The sequence below is a fragment of the Podarcis filfolensis genome, assembly GCF_964270895.1.
Source record: "Podarcis filfolensis genome assembly, chromosome: 10".
Lineage (NCBI taxonomy): Eukaryota > Metazoa > Chordata > Lepidosauria > Squamata > Lacertidae > Podarcis > Podarcis filfolensis.
Window position 1 is genome coordinate 34,463,689 of NC_139612.1, and position 18,925 is coordinate 34,482,613.

Consider the following 18,925-nt stretch of genomic DNA (forward strand, 5'->3'; position numbering starts at 1 on the left):
AGTGAATCAGATCAGACTAAGAGTAAATTTTGACATTAGTTTCCTTGGCATTCCTAAAGGGGCTTTTGCTTGGTCACAGTGACTGTGGCATTTTATTGTGCAATAAAATGATTCATTCATGGTTAAAAAAAAATGGCACGGGGACAGAATTTTTAAAAAGGTTTTAAAGGTTGTTTTTTGCTTCTGACTCCTTAAACTGGAATGTACTTTAGAGCTCTGCTCATCTGTAAGCCAACATTTGTCTTAAGAATTTTTATTGTCTCTCTTTCTCTCCCCATTTCTCCCACTCCCTCTATTCTGCAGATATACACTGACTGGGCAAATCACTATCTAGCAAAATCTGGCCACAAGCGGCTGATCAAGGACTTGCAACAGGACATTGCCGATGGAGTTCTGCTAGCAGAAATCATCCAGATCATTGGTAAGATCTGTGCTCTGAGCCACAGCATGATCTGACTTCTGGCTTAGGAAGGAAAAGGCAATAGAAGTAGAGCCAGCTTAACTGTAAGATGGGTACCAAATAGAGAGCCGTGACTTGGCCTCCAATTTCTCCCAGATTTTATATATGTGTGTATGTGTGTGTGTGTGATAGATATGTTTGTGTCTGCTCCACCATTCTTTTAAGGGCCAGAAAACTGTTTCACACACTTGGCATTGTTTAAAATGAATGCTTCATTAAGCCATATGTCTCCAATGTGTGCATTTTATTAGCTGGAGTGGTTTATACTTTCTGAGATGCCTTGAAACTGTATCCTGATCCCACAAAGACAATTGTGGACGATTTCATGTCAGCAGTCATTTGGCAGGGGCTGGAGAATTGGTAGCAACCTCCTTTTGCACTTCCCCTTTGCATGATTTGTGCATGGGGAAGGAACTGCTGTTAACAAGGCAGATTGTTACTGTGTAGGATTTCAGTGTGCTTAGAGCAAAGTTCAGGATCTACAAAATTCTTGTACGTCTGTTTACTTTCTTCTTTGTGGTCACATAGTTTACTCTGACTTTTTTTAAAAAAACCCTCACTGTTTTCCTTCAGCAAATGAAAAGGTTGAAGATATCAATGGCTGTCCTCGAAGCCAGTCTCAAATGGTAAGAATAAACCAGATTTTTGTGTTATGATGTAACATCTGAGCTTTACTGGATTGTGTACTACTGGCTATTCATTTTGCTTTATGTTGATTATGCTATGCATATTTCCTTTGGCTTTTTGAAAACATAGTCTTGGTTTGTTATCTTTGGATAGAAGCAAGTTCAGGGTATAAGGGAGCTGAAAAACACCATTAGCATTGACTATTAGATTAATTATGAATGTATTTATTTCAACTTATTTCTATGTTACTCAGATTTATATGGATAATTTCAATTCCAAAGCTGCTTTAAAGACAGAAAATGGCAGAACCAATTTTGAGTGGAGTCTTTGTGTCTGGACTACTGGTTTGAAATAAGGCGTTTGCCAACTCTTAATGAATATAAATAGCCTCTCTGCTTGTCCACAATGAAGTCCAGTTAAATCGTCTGAGAAGTATCTCTTGAGACATGTGTAACCTTCTGCTGGAAGAGGCTGAGCTAAAACCAGCAAGTACTTGAAAGTCAGGATATATCCCAAGGCAATTAGTTTCCCATCCAGAAGTGGGACTTAAATTTTGTACTCTTTATTGATTAGCAGTGTCTGTGGCTATAAAGAGAATTCATTGTAGAATGTTGTGGAAATAACACATGGAATCTCCCTTTCCCCAGATCTCTCAGTTAATTTTCTCCCCACTTGTTTTTTTTTTTTTAATGACATTTGTAGACTCCTATAGGATTGTTCTAATTGCTTAGTGGCATAATGACACTGTATGTTTTAGCTGCTAATCATATCTCTGCTAGATAGTTGAGAAAGGAGGCTGCTAACATTCAGTGTGACACAGGAAGCTGCAGATGCTAAAATTAACTCTTCATTGACAAGCTGCTTGCTGGGGCAAAACTAAGCAGCAGGTGTTGATCATCTTTAAGAGAAAGACAGCTAATTCAAGTTAAGGTAATAACTTTTGTGTGTTTCTGCCAGTATGCCCATTAAGAAACAAAAACAAATAGTGGAACGATAAATTCAGGATCTTATTACATAAACATTGCAGTTAAGTTCACTCCTATATGGCACTAGGCAGCTTACATTAAAAATGAAGAAATGCCTGGAAATAGTGATACGGGGCAGTAAGGAAGGGGCAAGAAGGAAGACCATAATTTTCTAATTCCTGTACATGTCTGCTCAGAAGTCAGCTCCACTGAGTTCAGTGAGACATTCCCAGGCCAGTGTGTATAAGATTGCAGCCTAAGAGTAATCTGACCTATTCCAGGCAGCTCTTAGGGGCATCAGCCAGTGTGAGTGTTGGTTGGTTCAGATTACTACTTCCACATAGTTTCACATGATATCTAGCTTATGTGACATCCCTGTGGTCCCAGAGCTTCCAAGGGACAAAAACGATCTCTGGATGGGTCAACGCCTCCGTCCAAGGAGTGCAAGACTTTTTCTAGACAAGCTGCTAAATAGCCATTTGGCTTTACATGGGGCTGCTCTTTAAGAGGGTTTCAAAGCTGCAACTAGGGCAGAATGCAGCAGTGAGCCTGCTTCTGGATGTACAGTCTTTAAAGACCTTTATTGGTTGCCAAATCACTACTAAGTGGAAATTAAGGTGTTAACACTGACATATAATTCTTTAAATGGCTTGGATCCCAGGTATCTGAACCCCTCCTCCCATGTTGAACCTGTTTGGGTGATCAGATCTGCAGGATAAGATCTCATGCATCATCTGTGGTTTGATGATGCATGAAAGGGCCTTCTCTGTGTTGGCCCCCAGCTTGGGAAATGGCATTCTTCTCATGATGCACCTTACACCATCACTGAGTGCTTTTTTAAACAATTGGTCAATACAGGCCTTTGTTCAAGTGAGTGTCTTCTCTTCTCCTGCATTGCTCTTCTGTACTCTTCTGCTTTGTTAAATTTGTTACTGGTCAGTTTTGTGGGTTTAAAAAAAAATTTTAAATGATGATTTATACCTGTTTTAACTGTGATATTTTTGTAACCTGTCATAGAACTATTTAGTGAAAGGAAGGCAATAAATAAATGAATGACTAGGTGTCCCCCCGTCCCCAAGCATATTGCAATGAGCAAATCTGCATGTAGGATGAAGAACCTTGTGGGGAAATAAGAGAACCCCTGTGAGGCTCCTACATATAAAATAATTATGTCCATTATTTTCCCTTCTTCCTACCTCACCACTCTGTCTTGGCTTTCCGCATGGCGAGACAACCATGGAGACCCAGGTTCTGATTCCCAGTCATCTGTGAACCTCATTGAGTGATTATGGTCTTGTCGTGGTCTCTCAAGCCTACCTCACAGGGTGGTTGTGATGTGAAGATAAAGGGTGTGTGAGAGAGACAGGGAGAACTATCTTAAAATGAAAAGAAACAGCTAAAAGAGATGTTGTGAAAATGGGCAGCTTTCAATTATTTCCATATTGACTTAGCAAACACACCTTCTTATTGTGACAAAGAAACAACATGACTTTGTATGATAATATTTTAATGCTTTTTAACAGTTAGTCACAGAGTTGGCCAGAAGGGTAAAGGACCTTTGATTTTTGCCCAGAATCTGGCTAGACATGTGCAACTGTGAACACAACAGGGACAAAGTCAACATATAAAGTAAACATGGCCTAGAGAGATCAACAAAGTCATGCTTAATTTCAGGGAATTTCCCCCAACAAGAGGGAACTGGTTAAAGGGAAGCTGAAGGAGAGAAAGGGCATTCAGATCCTTTGGGAAAGTTTGTATGCAATTTCAAATGGAAGTACCTTGGATCAAATATTTGAGAGAATGATCAGGGAGAACAGGGCTAGATGTGTAGTATGGTCCAACTCGCCCTGATCCTGCAAGCTGCATCTGCTGCTACCTTCTGTCCTTGTTCCTGTAGTGTTCCTCAGAGCAGGATGAAGGCCAAAGTGGTTCAGCTCTCCCAGTCCTAGTGACAGACCTTGGTATCTCAGATTTCAGTGGTGTCCTATGCAACCCCCAAAACCAGCACACCTCACCTCTGGCCTTCCATTGGATGTCATAGCTGTGGTGCCTGCTGCAGCGCCCCAGAAGCTCTGCTCTCCTACATCCACCTTTGCCAGTTCCCAGGAGAGTGCAACTCCCACAGTGAAGAGAGCCCCCAGGAGCCTTCCCTCTCTGTGAGACTCATGCACAGAACATCCTTTTTCTGCTGGGGAACGGACTGGGGCAACAAATTCCAGCATCCTCAGTGTGCTTTTGTCACATGGTTTCTGATGAAGCGCATGCTCACTAAGGGCCTTCTCCCTTGGTGGGAATAGCATGTGCAGCATCATTTTCATGTTGGGGATGCTGGGACTTGGAGTTGCAGTTGAATCCTCTCCAGTTGGATGATACCTGAAAGCTACAATCTCCCTCTCTCTTTCTCTCTCTCTTTGCCTGACTAAAGGTAAGCTTTTTTCTCCCCTATCCCGAATGGAAAGGAGGATGCATAAATGGTGGTTTCAGGTATATTGTTGTTGTTGTTTGTTTTTATTAAGTTTAAAGGATCTCAGGGTGGCAAATACATATTTTTTAAGAAAATAAATACAGTTTTCAGAAAGCCGACATTTATTGAACAGTTAAAAAATTGGAAAAGCATTCACCGCTAATACTTTCAAGATTGCCAGGAACAGTGCCTTTCAACCATCAAGTCTGGATAAAGAGGAATGTTATTAAATGAACAACAATAATGGGGAGGCAGATTCACCTCACTAGTGAAGGCCAACCCACAAACAGAACTACTAGTGAAAAGATCCTGTTATGGATCAGTGCCAACAGGGCAGTGGCCAATGCTGGCACAACCAACAGGGCAGGGGTGCCAACTTGAATGGTATAGTGGGGAGGGAGAGATAATACCAGCCCCACACAACTGATCACAAGATATGGCATGCACACACCACTTGAATGACAATGGCCACCAACTTTGTGGGAGCTGGCCCCTTCAGATATTTTGCTGGGAGGGGCAAACTCCTACGAGTTTGCTCCTATGCAACAGGGCTTCTCCTGCCAATTATAAGGCATGAAGCGGTTTCTTAAGCACTTTTGAGGAATTTGTTTGTAGAATTATAGAATTGTAGAGTTGGAAGGGACCGTTAATAATAATAATAATAATTTATTATTTGTACCCCGCCCATCTGGCTGGGTTTCCCTAGCCACTCTGGGTGGCTTCCACAGAGACCAAAAATACACTAAAATGTCACACATTAAAAACTTCCCTGAACAGGGCTGCCTTAAGATGTCTTCTGAATGTCATGTAGTTGTTTATCGCTTTGACATCTGATGGGAGGGCGTTCCACAGGGCGGGCGCCACTACCGAGAAGGCCCTCTGCCTGGTTCCCTGTAGCTTTGCTTCTTGGAATGAGGGAACCGCCAGAAGGCCCTCGGCGCTGGACCTCAGCGTCCGGGCAGAACGATGGGGGTGGAGACGCTCCTTCAGGTATACTGGGCCGAGGCCGTTTAGGGCTTTAAAGGTCAACACCAACACTTTGAATTGTGCTCGGAAACGTACTGGGAGCCAATGTAGGTCTTTCAAGTCTCGGTGGTCTCGGTGGCTGCCCCCAGTCACCTAGTCATCTAGTCTAACCTCCTGCAATGCAGGAATCTCAACTAAAGCATCCATGACAGGTGGCTTGCAATGTGTCTTTTAACCTTGTCCCCTTTTCAGAGCAGCACTTGTTGATTCCTTCACTCTTATCTCAAAAAGGCTTTCTCAGCTCTGGAAATGGTTCACGAAAGAAAAGCAGCTAAAACGATATTGGGCTTAGGACAGAAGGATGAAGCTTATATGGCTTTTAGTTTATTAAGAAAGACCTTTGAGAGGATCATGAAACTGGCTTATGACATGATGAGTGGGGGAGAGAGCGAAAGATTTTTCTTCTTTGTACTAAAACCAGGAAACCCAATGGAATTGATTGTATGTATGTTCTGAATCTGGATAGACAAAAAGAAATTACTATTTCATGCAGTGCATAGTTAGCTTATGGAATTCACTGCCATAGAATGTGATGGTGTCTTAAAAACATTAAACCTATTTTTATTTTTATTTTATAAAGCAAGGGTTTAACCAGTATAGTTAGTGGGTTGCCACTTTTAAAACTTTTTAAATACTTTGTAGAACTCAGTAATCTTTGGAGAACAGGTTCGTTTGCTTTTTCAGACCTTGCTGTAAAAGAAAGAAAGAAAAGAAAGCATCTTTTCTGGGCTGTATATGTAAAAGAAAGAGAACTCCAAGGATGTTATCTATGATTCTGGGCCTCTCCAGACTGCAGGTGTATTCTGCAATATATCCTTGATAGAGTGCATTAGTGGTAGACTCTGGTTCTACAATGCTTCTCCAGTGCCACAATATTGTTGCAGTCCAGAACAATTATGATATAAAAAATTAAGGGATTTCAGCAGGAAGGGATGGGATATGCACTGATTGGAAATGAAGCAGTATGACTACCCCAAAACTTTGCAGGCACAAAGAGTATTGAAAGCTGGATTGCATGTGACTGCCCTAATAGCATAATGAGCACAAATCATAATGAATGTGCAATAAAAAGGATGTCTGGAAGGGTGCACTGCAGGAGAAGGTAGGATTTAGCTGTATCATTTATTATGAAATAGCCTGTCCTTGTAGCCTGTCCCTATAGGCTGCAATTCCATACCCAACACCCAGAGGTATGTGAGCTCAATTTAACGCAATAGGACTTTTTTCTCAACAGCAGGTGTGGAGAAGCTTTTTCAGCCCAAGAGCTGGATCCACAACTTACCTGTGCCCCATTTTCGACTGGTGGGTGGGATACTCACCTGTCAATCATGAGCAGGCACAGGCTTATGTCCAATCTTAGTACTGTAGTCCCATAGCACTGAGTCTGGAGATAAGCCTCTGATTGCTCTAAAATACAGTAGACGTAGGTTTATCTCGTCTTAGCACTGTGGGGTCCTAGTGCTAAGATCAGAGATTAAAAGCTGTTGGCTTTTATCACCACAGAATAAGTCAGCAGAAAGACCAGGATGGTAAAAGGTAGCATGCCCCAAAAGTGATTAATATTGTGACCACCCATGAAAGTGAACGATCTTCTCTTAAGTTTGGCCCAGTTAAATTTTAATGGGAAATTGTTTTGATTTACCGGTAATAGCTTTCAGGCAATGGGTTTGGAGGAGTGGGGGAGAAATGAGAAAACAAAAACGTATAGAGCAATTTAATATGCAATATTACTTTTAAATTCTTTATATTTTTAATGGTCAATAATTAGAATCTTAGTTTTCTGTGGAAATATTTCAAAATCTGGAAATTGTTAAAAGTTCTAGCGAGGCCTCTAGGCAGCCAGTCTGCTTCTTATTAAAGGGATGTTGTCAAGGCTAGCAGTTAGGTTAGTCATAGTTGTACAACTTTGTTTTTAAAAGGAAATGTTTAGCTTCAGATTAGTCAAATCTTCAAAGCCCTGCAGATTAAATGTGAAATGACCAAATCTATAAACATTCTTATGATATTGACGGTGCCTTTCTGAAGAGTGCTAATTTATACCAACAAAGAAATAAATTCTGAAGATTAAAATGCCTATTTTCCCTCATGGCAGGCAGGGGTGAAGCCCAAGGCATTTGCTGCATGGGTTAGAGGACAAGATGGCTCCCCTCAAACTTCGTGAACAAAAGCCAACAGGACTGGCATTTAAATCTTTCTTTAAAACTGGTGACGGGACATAATATTCCACTGTATCTGTGAACAGCAGGCTAGCTTAGGTGGTACCAGATAGACCACATAGGCAGCGCTCTCCTCATTTTGTTGGCATCTGTCTTTCTCGGGAGACATTGGAGTGTACCTCTGGGGGTGAAGTCAAACTGCTAGAGAATCACAGTGGCTGCTGTGGCTGCAGAGACTGGTAGCTCATTACTGCTGCCTACTGTGGTGTTTTTGCACCAAAGTGACCTCTCTGGGGCACAAGCCTGGGCAGTGTGTATGGACGTCCTGGGATGCCCAGATGACAAGACCCCATCCCCAGCGTCACTGATGTGGTCCAAAGGAAAGCAGAGCAATATGTTTGGCACCAACTTGGCTGCAGGAGTTGCCGGAAGGAAGCGTACAAGGCACCATCCAACCATCTTAGGGACTCTACTCCAGATTTGTGTACAGTTTACTCCTTAGCCTTTTCTTCTCCCTAAGATATCTCACAAGGCAGCAGAGGTTAAGGATCTGGCTTGACTGCACTGGCAACCAATTAGTTTCTGGGCCCAAATCAAAGTGCTGGTTTTGACCTCTAAAGCCTTAAATGGCTTAGGACTGCAGTACCTCAAGGACTGCCTCTCGCCATATAAACCGACCCAAGAGATCTGGAGGGTGACAATATGAGAATGGGCCTTTTCTGTGTTTGCTCCCCATCTGCGGGCTGCTCTCCTCAGGGAGCTTTGGCTGGTTCCTTCATTGCATATCTTTAGGTGAAGTATTTCTCTTTAACCGGGTGTTCAACTGATTAACATTACAGTGGTACCTCGGGTTAAATACGCTTCAGGTTACATACGCTTCAGGTTACAGACTCTGCTAACCCAGAAATAGTACCTCGGGTTAAGAACTTTGCTTCAGGATGAGAACAGAAATTGTGCTCTGGCAGCACGGCAGCAGCAGGAGGCCCCATTAGCTAAAGTGGTGCTTCAGGTTAAGAACAGTTTCAGGTTAAGAATGGACCTCCGGAACGAATTAAGTACTTAACCCGAGGTACCACTGTATATGGCTTTTAAATGTGTTTGTGGAAGTGCGGGGTTATTGGTTTGTTTTTGCTTTATCATGTATATTTTGTATTCTCCTTTTGTATTTTTATGTTGTGAACTTCCTTGGCGTCTTTAGATGAAGGGCAGTATACAAATGTAATAAATATTAATAATATAATTTACGTACATTGCTACTGAATTGGGCCTGTATTGGTTGCATTGCATTGTCGGTAATGTGATTTAGTAAAATTGGCATGCCTTGTAACAAAAATTCAGCAAACTATTCACAATTACACAGTTTGTTTTCTGAATGCGTTTATCTGAGCACAAAAGTATGCTATAATCAAACTCTGTTAGTAGGCCTTGTAAACATACCAAGACAGTAGTTGACTCTAAGAAATATTCTAGGCACACCTGTTTGTTGCAGGAATGAATAAATTTCTTTCAAGGTAACAGAAGGATTAGAAAAATATGTCGGATTCATCAAAGTCTATTTATATGATTGTTTGAAAGGAAACATTTTAGCATGCTAAAGATACAAAGAATGTGCAGAATGCTACCCACCACTTAAAATAACATCAATAGCAATATTATATAAACTCCCCCCCCTTCAATGTGTATTATTAAACTGAAATTCAGAACCGAGTGTAAGCTGGACTTGGGATAAATGATACAATGATACTTCTCTGTACAGCTATGAAACAAATAGCTACCGTATTCCCAAGGAACAGAAACCAGGGTCTTGATTTGACTTGCAATTTATCTGCCTAGACCTTAAGAGGCCTGACTCATAAGAAACAAAATGCTTGAAGCAGCAGGGACCAAGCAACTCAGGTTTATTCAAATAAGATATATTACTACATGAATGCTGACTCAAGCACTTCCACTTTCTTTGTTGGCAGTAGCAACAAACAGGAACAGCCCACCATCAACAGCCTAGGAGAGAGAAGCTTAGAGGCTAAGCAGTTGGCGGTTTGAATCCCCATGGCGGGGTGAGCTCCCGTTGCTCGGTCCCTGCTCCTGCCAACCTAGCAGTTCGAAAGCACGTCAAAGTGCAAGTAGATAAATAGGTACCGCTCCGGCGGGAAGGTAAACGGCTTTTCCATGCGCTGCTCTGGTTCACCAGAAGCAGCTTAGTCATGCTGGCCACATGACCCGGAAGCTGTACGCCGGCTCCCTTCGCCAATAAAGCGAGATGAGCACCACAACCCCAGAGTCGGTCACGACTGGACCTAATGGTCAGGGGTCCCTTTACCTTTTAATGCATTAATGGCACAGCAACGTCCCATCATTCCACCCTCTTCTGCAGTTTTCTTTAGAGCACAGGCTTCTTAGTGAAGAAGACCACTGTTTCAATTCCTGGAATCTCCAGGTAGGGCTGGGAAAGTCTTCAGTCGGAAATCCTGTCTGTGTAGAATGGGGTAGTCAACCTTTTTATACCTACCGCCCACTAATGCATCTTTCTTGATGGTAAAATTTCCTTACCGCCCACCAGTGTTCGATAGAAGGAGGATTCAGCTTGTGATACAGAACCCCCTACCGCCCACCTAGAACCCTAAAACGCCCACTAGTGGGTGGTAGGAACCAGCTTGACAACCCCTGGTGCAAAATATCGAGCTAGATAAACCAATAGTATGAATGAGTATAAGGCAGCTTCCCATGCACCATATTGTGCTAACCTCTTGTTCCCGTGGAAGTCAGTGGAAGGATTCCAGCTGGTCCAATGAGAAATCCCCCTCCTCCCCTTGCGTGCTCCCTGCTGTCCTCAGATTTGCTCTGGAGGATTGGGGGGTTCCACTACCAGAAGAGATTTAGGGGATGCTTGAGATTGTTGAACCACATTGTCTAATTGTGAGTTAGACTGAGATGAAAGTTCCAAAATTGGCCCCTTGTCTCACTCCCCCCCCTTTCCCCACCCTTTTGCCACCATTGCTTATTTTTCAGTGGTGGTGTGTCAACCCCAGCAGCTGAAGACTGCAGTTTTTAAAACCACCAATTTTAAATGTTTCTTTGTCCTTGGACATATAACTCCTCACTACCACCATCACCAACAACAACTAATAGCCTTGGGCTTTCCATCAAGTAGGGCTTTCTAAGTTCTGTTAGCAAACTGTGACATTTCACAGCAGTATCTATTCATCTTTGCGGCTGGCCTTGGGATAGCATTTAATCTCTTGTTCAGTATCATTTCCTCAAAAAAGCCTGCCCAGAAGGAGTTCTGCATACCTGGTGTTATTTGTTTCTAAGCAGAAATATTTCACCAACATATCATGCATAGCTGTCGTTTGTATACCTGCTTCCTTGTTACTTGGTCATGCTGAGTTTTAGGTTTATCTGCTGCAAATACTCAAAAATACTTAACCTTGTCTGGAAACCTGACTGACTTAGCAAACTTTATAAGCTGATAACATGCACCCAGGAGGTCTACATAACAATGAGGGGGGAATCTCATTGATGTAGTGAGTGCTTAAGATGGTTGACTGCCTTGCTGATTTTCCTCCTAGGAAATTATAATTCTCTTCTGCATGTGTCTCACAGCTTCAGAAAGATATAAAGAGAAGCAGAAGACTGAAAAAGGTGAAGGAAAGGTGGGGGAATCACTTATATCCAAGGACAGAAAAGGTTACACAAAGACAGGGGAAAGGTGTTTTGGTTAAATCAGTCTGCTGGAGGCAAATGGGGTATAATCAGTCAGGCATACACAAGGGCAAGAACCCCAAGGAGTGTAAGGGAAGATATTTCATTTCACAAAGGACTTTAAAACAGGAGCCAGGGATAATGGGAGTTCAGCAACATCTGAAGTGCCACAGTTTAGCAAACCCAGTTGTAAAATAGCCAGTCTGAACAACAGTCACTTAAGGACATGCACACTGTTAAGATCATATTCATGGAAGACAATCTTAATTGGGTACAAGTGATCTGAAGGGTGGAAGGGCACCAGCAGTGGAAGGCCTCATTAGGGAAATGATTTCAGTTTAAGAACAGACTTCCGGAACAGATTAAGTTCATAAACCAAGGTACCACTGTACTTGAGTATTCAGTTCAATTCACACACCTAGAGATGGAGGAATAATGGCTGCCATATGACACACAAAGGGATTAAGCATCGCTTTCCACATTAGCATTATGAAATAATGGAGCTTCATAACATGTACAGTGGTACCTCGGGTTAAGAACTTAATTCGTTCTGGAGGTCCGTTCTTAACCTGAAACTATTCTTAACCTGAAGCACCACTTTAGCTAATGGGGCCTCCTGCCACCACTGTGCCGCCGCTGCATGATTTCTGTTCTCATCCTGAAGCAAAGTTCTTAACCTGAAGCACTATTTCTGGGTTAGCAGAGTCTGTAACCTGAAGCGTATGTAACCTGAAGCATATGTAACCCGAAGTACCACTGTACTTCTGCCCTTTGGTACGATAGCTTGGATCCTAACTAGACTTACGCTTGCTGGAGTATCTCCCACCTCCATCCCCGGATGTTAACACTTGCAGAAGGAGGGTGGTTATTTTCATTGATTCCCTTTCCCCCAGCAGTCCCTTGTACACTCTGAAAATGTGCTTCAAAGTGTTGGGGGCCTCTCCAGACCGGCATGAGAGGTGACACAGGTCACCTCCTGTTGAGTCAAAATAGCCTCCTGTGTTTTGCCAGTGGCATTTTCTATTGGATCTCAGCCCCAGACCTCAGGACCATGAGTTAAGATTAGTCAAGAATCTCTTAAAAGTTGAATACGCAGAGAAACTGGAAAAGACAAGCAGGTAACAAAAGTGCATATGATCGAAGGAAAGCCTTTATTTGTCTCTGTGAATATTTCATGTCAAATACCCTTCCTGTCCAATTTGAGGATATTGTGCTTATGAGTTTAACAGACTCCAGAATGAACGCTGATTTTTTAAAAAAGAAAAAAAAAGAAAGAAGAAGCATTATTGTAGGGTGGAAGTTGTGTGTGTGTGTGTGTGTGTGTGTGTGTGTGTGTGTGTGTATATATATATATATATATATATATATATATATATATATATATATATATAGACGTCTTGTCCAGCATCCAAGCTCTTCATCAATCTTTGGGGCTTTTAAATCTACTTTTGGCAATGGATGCAAAAACACAGAAACATAACAAATCTATCTTTTAATCGTTAATCGTTGTCACATTTCCTTAGAAGTGTCCCTCATTTCTTTAAATAAAATACTTCTCTAAGTGTGCTTAGGATTCTGGGCTCTCACCAGTATAATTTCTTTAGTAAAGGCTTGAGAATCTGGCAGATTGTCATATTTATGGAACTGATTAATCTCAGGGAAAGGAAGGAATAATATATAGTTGTATTAGTCATCATTAATTATCCTATGTACATGCTATAATTCATTATGTTTGGAAGCAGAGAAGGTGCAATCTGCCAGAGGAAGGAGATGAAAGCAACTCTTAGTAATACGAAAATCAATGATAAAGAATATACATTTTTAATATAAGCCAGTGGTGAGTTTCTATCCAACAATTGAATTATTCATGTAAATTTATTTACTTGCAATTACTGGATAATGACATATGCTCAAACTAAATTTTGATTTGCAATTTTTCTTTTGTAAAATATTAAGATACTGTATGAAATACTCACCTTGTATTCCATTCAAGCACCTCAAAAGGGGGAAATTAACCTTTTGCTTCACAGGGATGAATTCGGAATGTGCATTGCTAATATTTTTACATAATGGGACAATCTGTAGGTAGTAAACAGCTTGTTGTCTTCCTAATTGCCTATTGTCTTTCTAATTACCTATTGGTAGGTTGGTGGTTCGAATCCCCGCAACAGGGGTGAGCTCCTGTTGTTCGGTTCCAGCTCCTGCCCACCTAGCAGTTCAAAAGCACATCAAGTGCAAATAGATAAATAGGTACCGCTCCGGCGGAAAGGTAAACAGTGTTTCTGTGCGCTGCAGCTTAGTCATGCTGGCCACATGACCCAGAAGCTGTCTGCGGACAAACTCCGGCTCCCACGGCCTGTAGAGTGAGATGAACGCATAACCCCAGAGTCGTCCGCGACTGGATCTAATGGTCAGGGGTAGCTTTACCTTTATGGTCAGATTCAATATGGTTGCTGCATCTAATCTCTTCCAGCCATAGTCCTAACCCCTTGAACAACTATAACAATCTTCTATATTTATACTACAACTATTAAGTTCTTTTTTAAAAGAAATAAACTGGGTCCCAAAAGAATATTAAACCTTCAATCTAAATTCCAAATTCCTTCATCTCTCAAAGTTTTAGGCACATAGCACCCTCAGCTCTCACTAGTGAACTTAGTGGGAAAGAGCTGTGATGAACATAGTACTCCTGTCTCTCGTAACAGGTACTTAACATTTTTATGAGTCTCAACCCTATTTGCCTTTTAAAATTTCCTTTGGGTACATTGGACTTGCCTTTCTTTTTTATATTGTTTTAGTTTCCTGCTTTAGTTACAGCACTTTCTGAACTTTTCACACACATCTTTTATACAGTACTTGTAAGATTTGTAGCTTTAATATTGCATAAGCCACAATTCTCGTAATATTTGCTTTGCTCACAGCAGTTTCTCACAGAATTCAGTGAGATTACAGAGGATGGATTGGCCAATCCCAGGATACAGATGCATACACTAGGTACATTGTAGGACTGATTTATTTTTTTAAATGGGGCATATTTGTTGTTTTGTTGTTTTGTGTTATGTTGACACAGTGACTATCCTGCCTTATGTAAAACCCAACAATATAGACAAATATTACTAAGAAGTACTAGTAGGAAGTAAAACTGTACTGTATACTACATTAACCCTGAAATTTGCTTCTTTAGTAAACATTGATTCCAGAGACCCATTCTAGCTAGCTCTGATTGAAACAGTATGGAGAGCTTAGAAGCTGGATAAAGTCTATTCAGACTTCTGCAACCACAAAATTTAAATTATTTTCATCTGTTTGTAAGTTTGAATAAAATGTGTTTAGGGCTGCTGGGGTCTGAGTTCAAAGAATAATTGTGGTTTGCCAAGGCAAAAGAAAAGGTAATTAAAGCAGTGTTTATGTGCACAATGAAAGCTTCAAAATGGTTAAACTTTGAAGTGTTTTTTTTTTATTACTGAGTGGAAATGAAAGTGAAAAATAACCCCAATAATTTATTACCCAGTGTCATGTTGGATCTTCTAACAGCATTTATGTAGCACATTTCAAGCGTTCAGTGTAGTTCTTATACATTATCTTGGTGATCTTTGCAAGATACTGTTAGGGAAGGTCACTGTGGTTATCCTCATATTGCTAATGAGGCCTGAGAGCAAAAAGGATTAGTGGTTTGCTTTTGATGAAATAGTGAATTCATGGCTGGGGTGGGATTTGAACTGAGTTCTACCTGTTAAGCCGCACTAGTTTGTTTTATTCAGCAAATGCAGATGTGATAACACCATGGACATGTGTAAGTCCTTATACTGATAACATTACTTCACACTCAAGACTCTAGAAGCAGTAAACAAATTGTTCAAAAAGGATTAATTAAGCTGCTTTTTCTTGCCCCTTCTATTGTTGTGTCAGCAACCTGCTGCAAAAAAACCCCTGTATTATTCGGTAACCATATGTGCATTAAAAGGCAATTTTGTTTTTGAATAAATTGATGCTTAACACAGGAAATATGTTTACAGAAGTGTCCAAACTTCTTCACAGAACTTTCTTTTTCTTTGCAACCAGCTCTGCAAATAGCAATGATGCCATTAATTACTGTGCGGAAGTATTTCTTCATATAAATGAAGATATTCATAGCAAGTTCAGTTTTGATTTTTTTATGTAAAAAAATACCAGTTTTGTGCTTATACAATTATCTCCAGTAAATATAATTTAACATTCTATCAAATGACACTTCAGACTTTGCAGGCAGCAGGGTAATTTTGAATTCTGCATATTTACTTCAGTGAAGTTAGTCCAGTTTTATATGAAAGTGTCGTTAAAATATAGACCAATATGTTTAGTTTAATGTGTTAGCTATTATATTATTTACATTTTGTTGGTCTTAGCAAAACATACTTGGAAGAGATGTTTTCACCCTTGCCCTAACAGATGATTGTTGTCCTTTGGACGCTGTTTCACATCCTACATGAAGAACTACTTTGATAAATGTTTGTTTTTCATTGCAGTAACTTAGTGTGTTCTTTCCAGCATAAAATATATAGCCTTCTAGACTTTTGGCATACAGTTTACTCTGAGCTGTTGGGGATGGAGGGAATAGCCCAAGTGGTTAAAGGAGCTTCTGGTGGAGGATTGGATTGATTGGGCGGGGGAATTCTATAATTAAAATATTACTTTTCAGAAGTCATTTGTTCCTTCATCATTTCCCTATGAAATAGCTATGCTTCACAAATATGTAAGTTGATAAACTTTCACACAAGTGGTAGATAAGCCTAGAATGAACCTGGAACTTTATGAAAAATTGTGTCCTCTTCATGGAGGGCACGTGTTGTGGTAAAATCACTAAGACTGACCTCACCGTTTGTGTGGGTGGGACCGTTTGGATAGCCACCACAACCCGATTGGGTCCCTCGGTTGCTAGGGTAATTCTGGCCAATGGGGTTGAGAGAATTTGCAGCTGGGGGACCTATTTATACCACTGCACGTTGCGTCGAGCTTCCTCTTAGCGCCTTGTGCACCAGTTCACCCGCCCTCCCTCCCTATATTTAGGGTCTTGCTGTGACCTTGCTATGCTGTCGTGGGTCGTCTGCTTTTGGGGCAGGGGCCCAGTAGGAATTTTCCCATTTGGCTAATTGGCTGGTGCCACTTGGGTTTCGCCTGTTGCATAGCAAATTGTCACAACTTTGTAAGGTTTGGAGGTTAGGCATTGGTTCAAGGTGTGGTGAGGGGAGGTTGACACACCTGTCCCTCCCAATGTGCAGTTGGGTATTCCGTTAAAGGAATCCAGGTGCTTGCCATGCTTTTGTCCAATCCCCTTCCAGGGGTTAGGGCCACGCCACAGCACCTAGGAGCATTTTGGGGTGAGGTTACGTCTGTGGTAGGACCAATGCTCCCTCAGTCTGTTTACCCTTACTGACTTCTGCTGGTGTCTAGTTGTCAGTGCTGCCCTGTCAGAGGTGTAGGTGCAGCTAGTCAAATCAATGCCTAAGCAAACCACTCACATTCTGTAATCAATAAAGTTGTGGCCAAAATTATGCCAGTAACCTTAAACTAATATTGGTGTCAACTGTGTCTTTCTTTGGGAGGTCTTGGGGGTCTTCACACGCAAACCATTGTTAATGAAACAGGTTTCCCAGATTAACATAAAGGAATTCAAGAGATAATGGTGGTGGTGGTGATAATCATATAATATTACTGAAGTATTATTGTCATTATTTAATTTAGTTTAAATAATAACACATACAAAGCTTGCTCACAAAGCTTAGTAAATAATGTCTTCTGATATCACACCTTATCCCATACTTTTTACAACCCATTTTTTCCATTTTGCTCTTGACACATTGTCATTGAATCATCTGTTCACCCACAACTTTGTACACATGCTGCAGTATTGTCCATTGTTGCTTATTTTTGTGTACAGAATCCAGTTTTATGGTAAGTAGGTGGGTTGCTGATTTGTCAGTGTGCCATTCTGGATCAAGCCTTTATGAATTGTTTTTAAGCACCAAAGTGGACAATGAAAGCTTTTATAGCAGCTGACCAATTAACAGTAATCATTCTTGTTAAACTTTACTAAAGAACTGGAGTATGTGATGAATGCAAAGTATTCATTTCTCTCCCCCCCTCCCTTTGCTGCATTCAAGTCCATCTTGCAAAATAGCCTTTAACTGCTTTGCTATTTCATGTTCATTTTGCAGATTGAGAATGTTGATGTCTGCCTTAACTTTCTGGCAGCCAGAGGAGTAAATGTCCAAGGTCTTTCTGCGGAAGGTAAGAAAAAGCCATCATCATCATCAGAGATAGTGAATTACCTTCTGGAAAGGTACTTCTTCAAACTTGATTTGCAGTATATTATTTTTGAAAAGATATTACTGTATTTTTTGCTCTATAAGACTCACTTTTTCTCTCCTAAAAAGTAAGGGGAAATGTGTGTGCGTCTTATGGAGCGAATGCAGGCTGCGCAGCTATCCCAGAAGCCAGAACAGCAGGAGGGATCACTGCACAGCAAAAGCAGAATATTTTTTTTCTTGTTTTCCTCCTCCAAAAACTAGGTGCATCTTATGGTCTGGTGCGTCTTATAGAGTGAAAAATACGGCAGTTGTCTTATGAAATACAGTTTTGGTTTGACATAATTCTTGGCATAAATTAAAACACTTTAAAAAACCCATTTCCTATGGGAAATATTTATTTAAATTAGCACTTTCCCCTTCAATATCTTTGCCTCTATTTCTTCCTCTTCCTAAAGATACATAGCTAGAAATATGCTTTCTACAAGCACAAAATGAAAAAATGCATATGTGACTTACTGTACTGTATAGTGCAGACAACTGAAGTCAGGAGCAAATCTCATTTTAGCAAAACTCCTCAGAATTTGCCAGATCAGAATTTGCCAGATCAGAAATTGCAAGCATTTGCTTCAGAATCTTCTCAAGTTGTGGAGTTTGTTATTTACTGGGAATATCAGCCATTGTCTGATACTGTCAGTAAAACTACATAGATTTAGAATTTCTATTTTTAAGATTGGAAGTTAAAACACTTTTTGTGTGTGCAGGCTTATGTGCTGCACTTAATGACATAACATTATACTGAATCTTCCCGACTAATTCTAAAGTAGCATCATGTTCAGTGGCTCTTAAAAACTGAGAAATGCTGAGTAGTGTACATATAACCAACTCAGAAAAATCATAGAATTGTAGAGTTGAAAGACATTTTTTTTTTTGCATAGATGACTAAACTGATAAATTTTGAATTATACTTTCTCTTTTATAGGAAACATAAGATGTAGTTGTTAGAACTATCTTAATAGTTCCCATCTCTTGAGAAGATTTAAGTAATTAGTTTTTTGACATATATCTGAGCAATGTTGAAAAGATCAAATGGATGAAATGTTTTTCTCTCTCAACTGTATTCAAAAGAAAACAGATTCTGTTAACTTCAGTGGGAAACATTTTTTTTTAGTATAATAGGTCCCTCTCATCCACATCAGAGAATATAGATTTGTTTGACGATCCTGGAAAAGGATCATACTTTT

General features: G+C 40.6%; 1 protein-coding gene across 9 annotated transcripts in view; it reads left to right on the plus strand.

Annotated features, from left to right (window-relative positions):
* NAV3 (neuron navigator 3) overlaps positions 1-18,925 on the plus strand; it is a 448,840-nt gene that overhangs the window by 272,322 nt on the left and 157,593 nt on the right. For 8 of the 9 annotated variants that reach the window (XM_083573284.1, XM_083573283.1, XM_083573285.1 and 5 more), the window contains 3 exons: positions 304-421; positions 1,034-1,086; positions 17,592-17,664. In XM_083573284.1, the coding sequence (XP_083429410.1) occupies positions 304-421; positions 1,034-1,086; positions 17,592-17,664 (244 nt within the window). Of the gene's footprint in view, positions 1-303; positions 422-842; positions 1,087-17,591; positions 17,665-18,925 lie in introns of those variants that run through there. The other variant, XM_083573287.1, reaches the window with a different exon arrangement.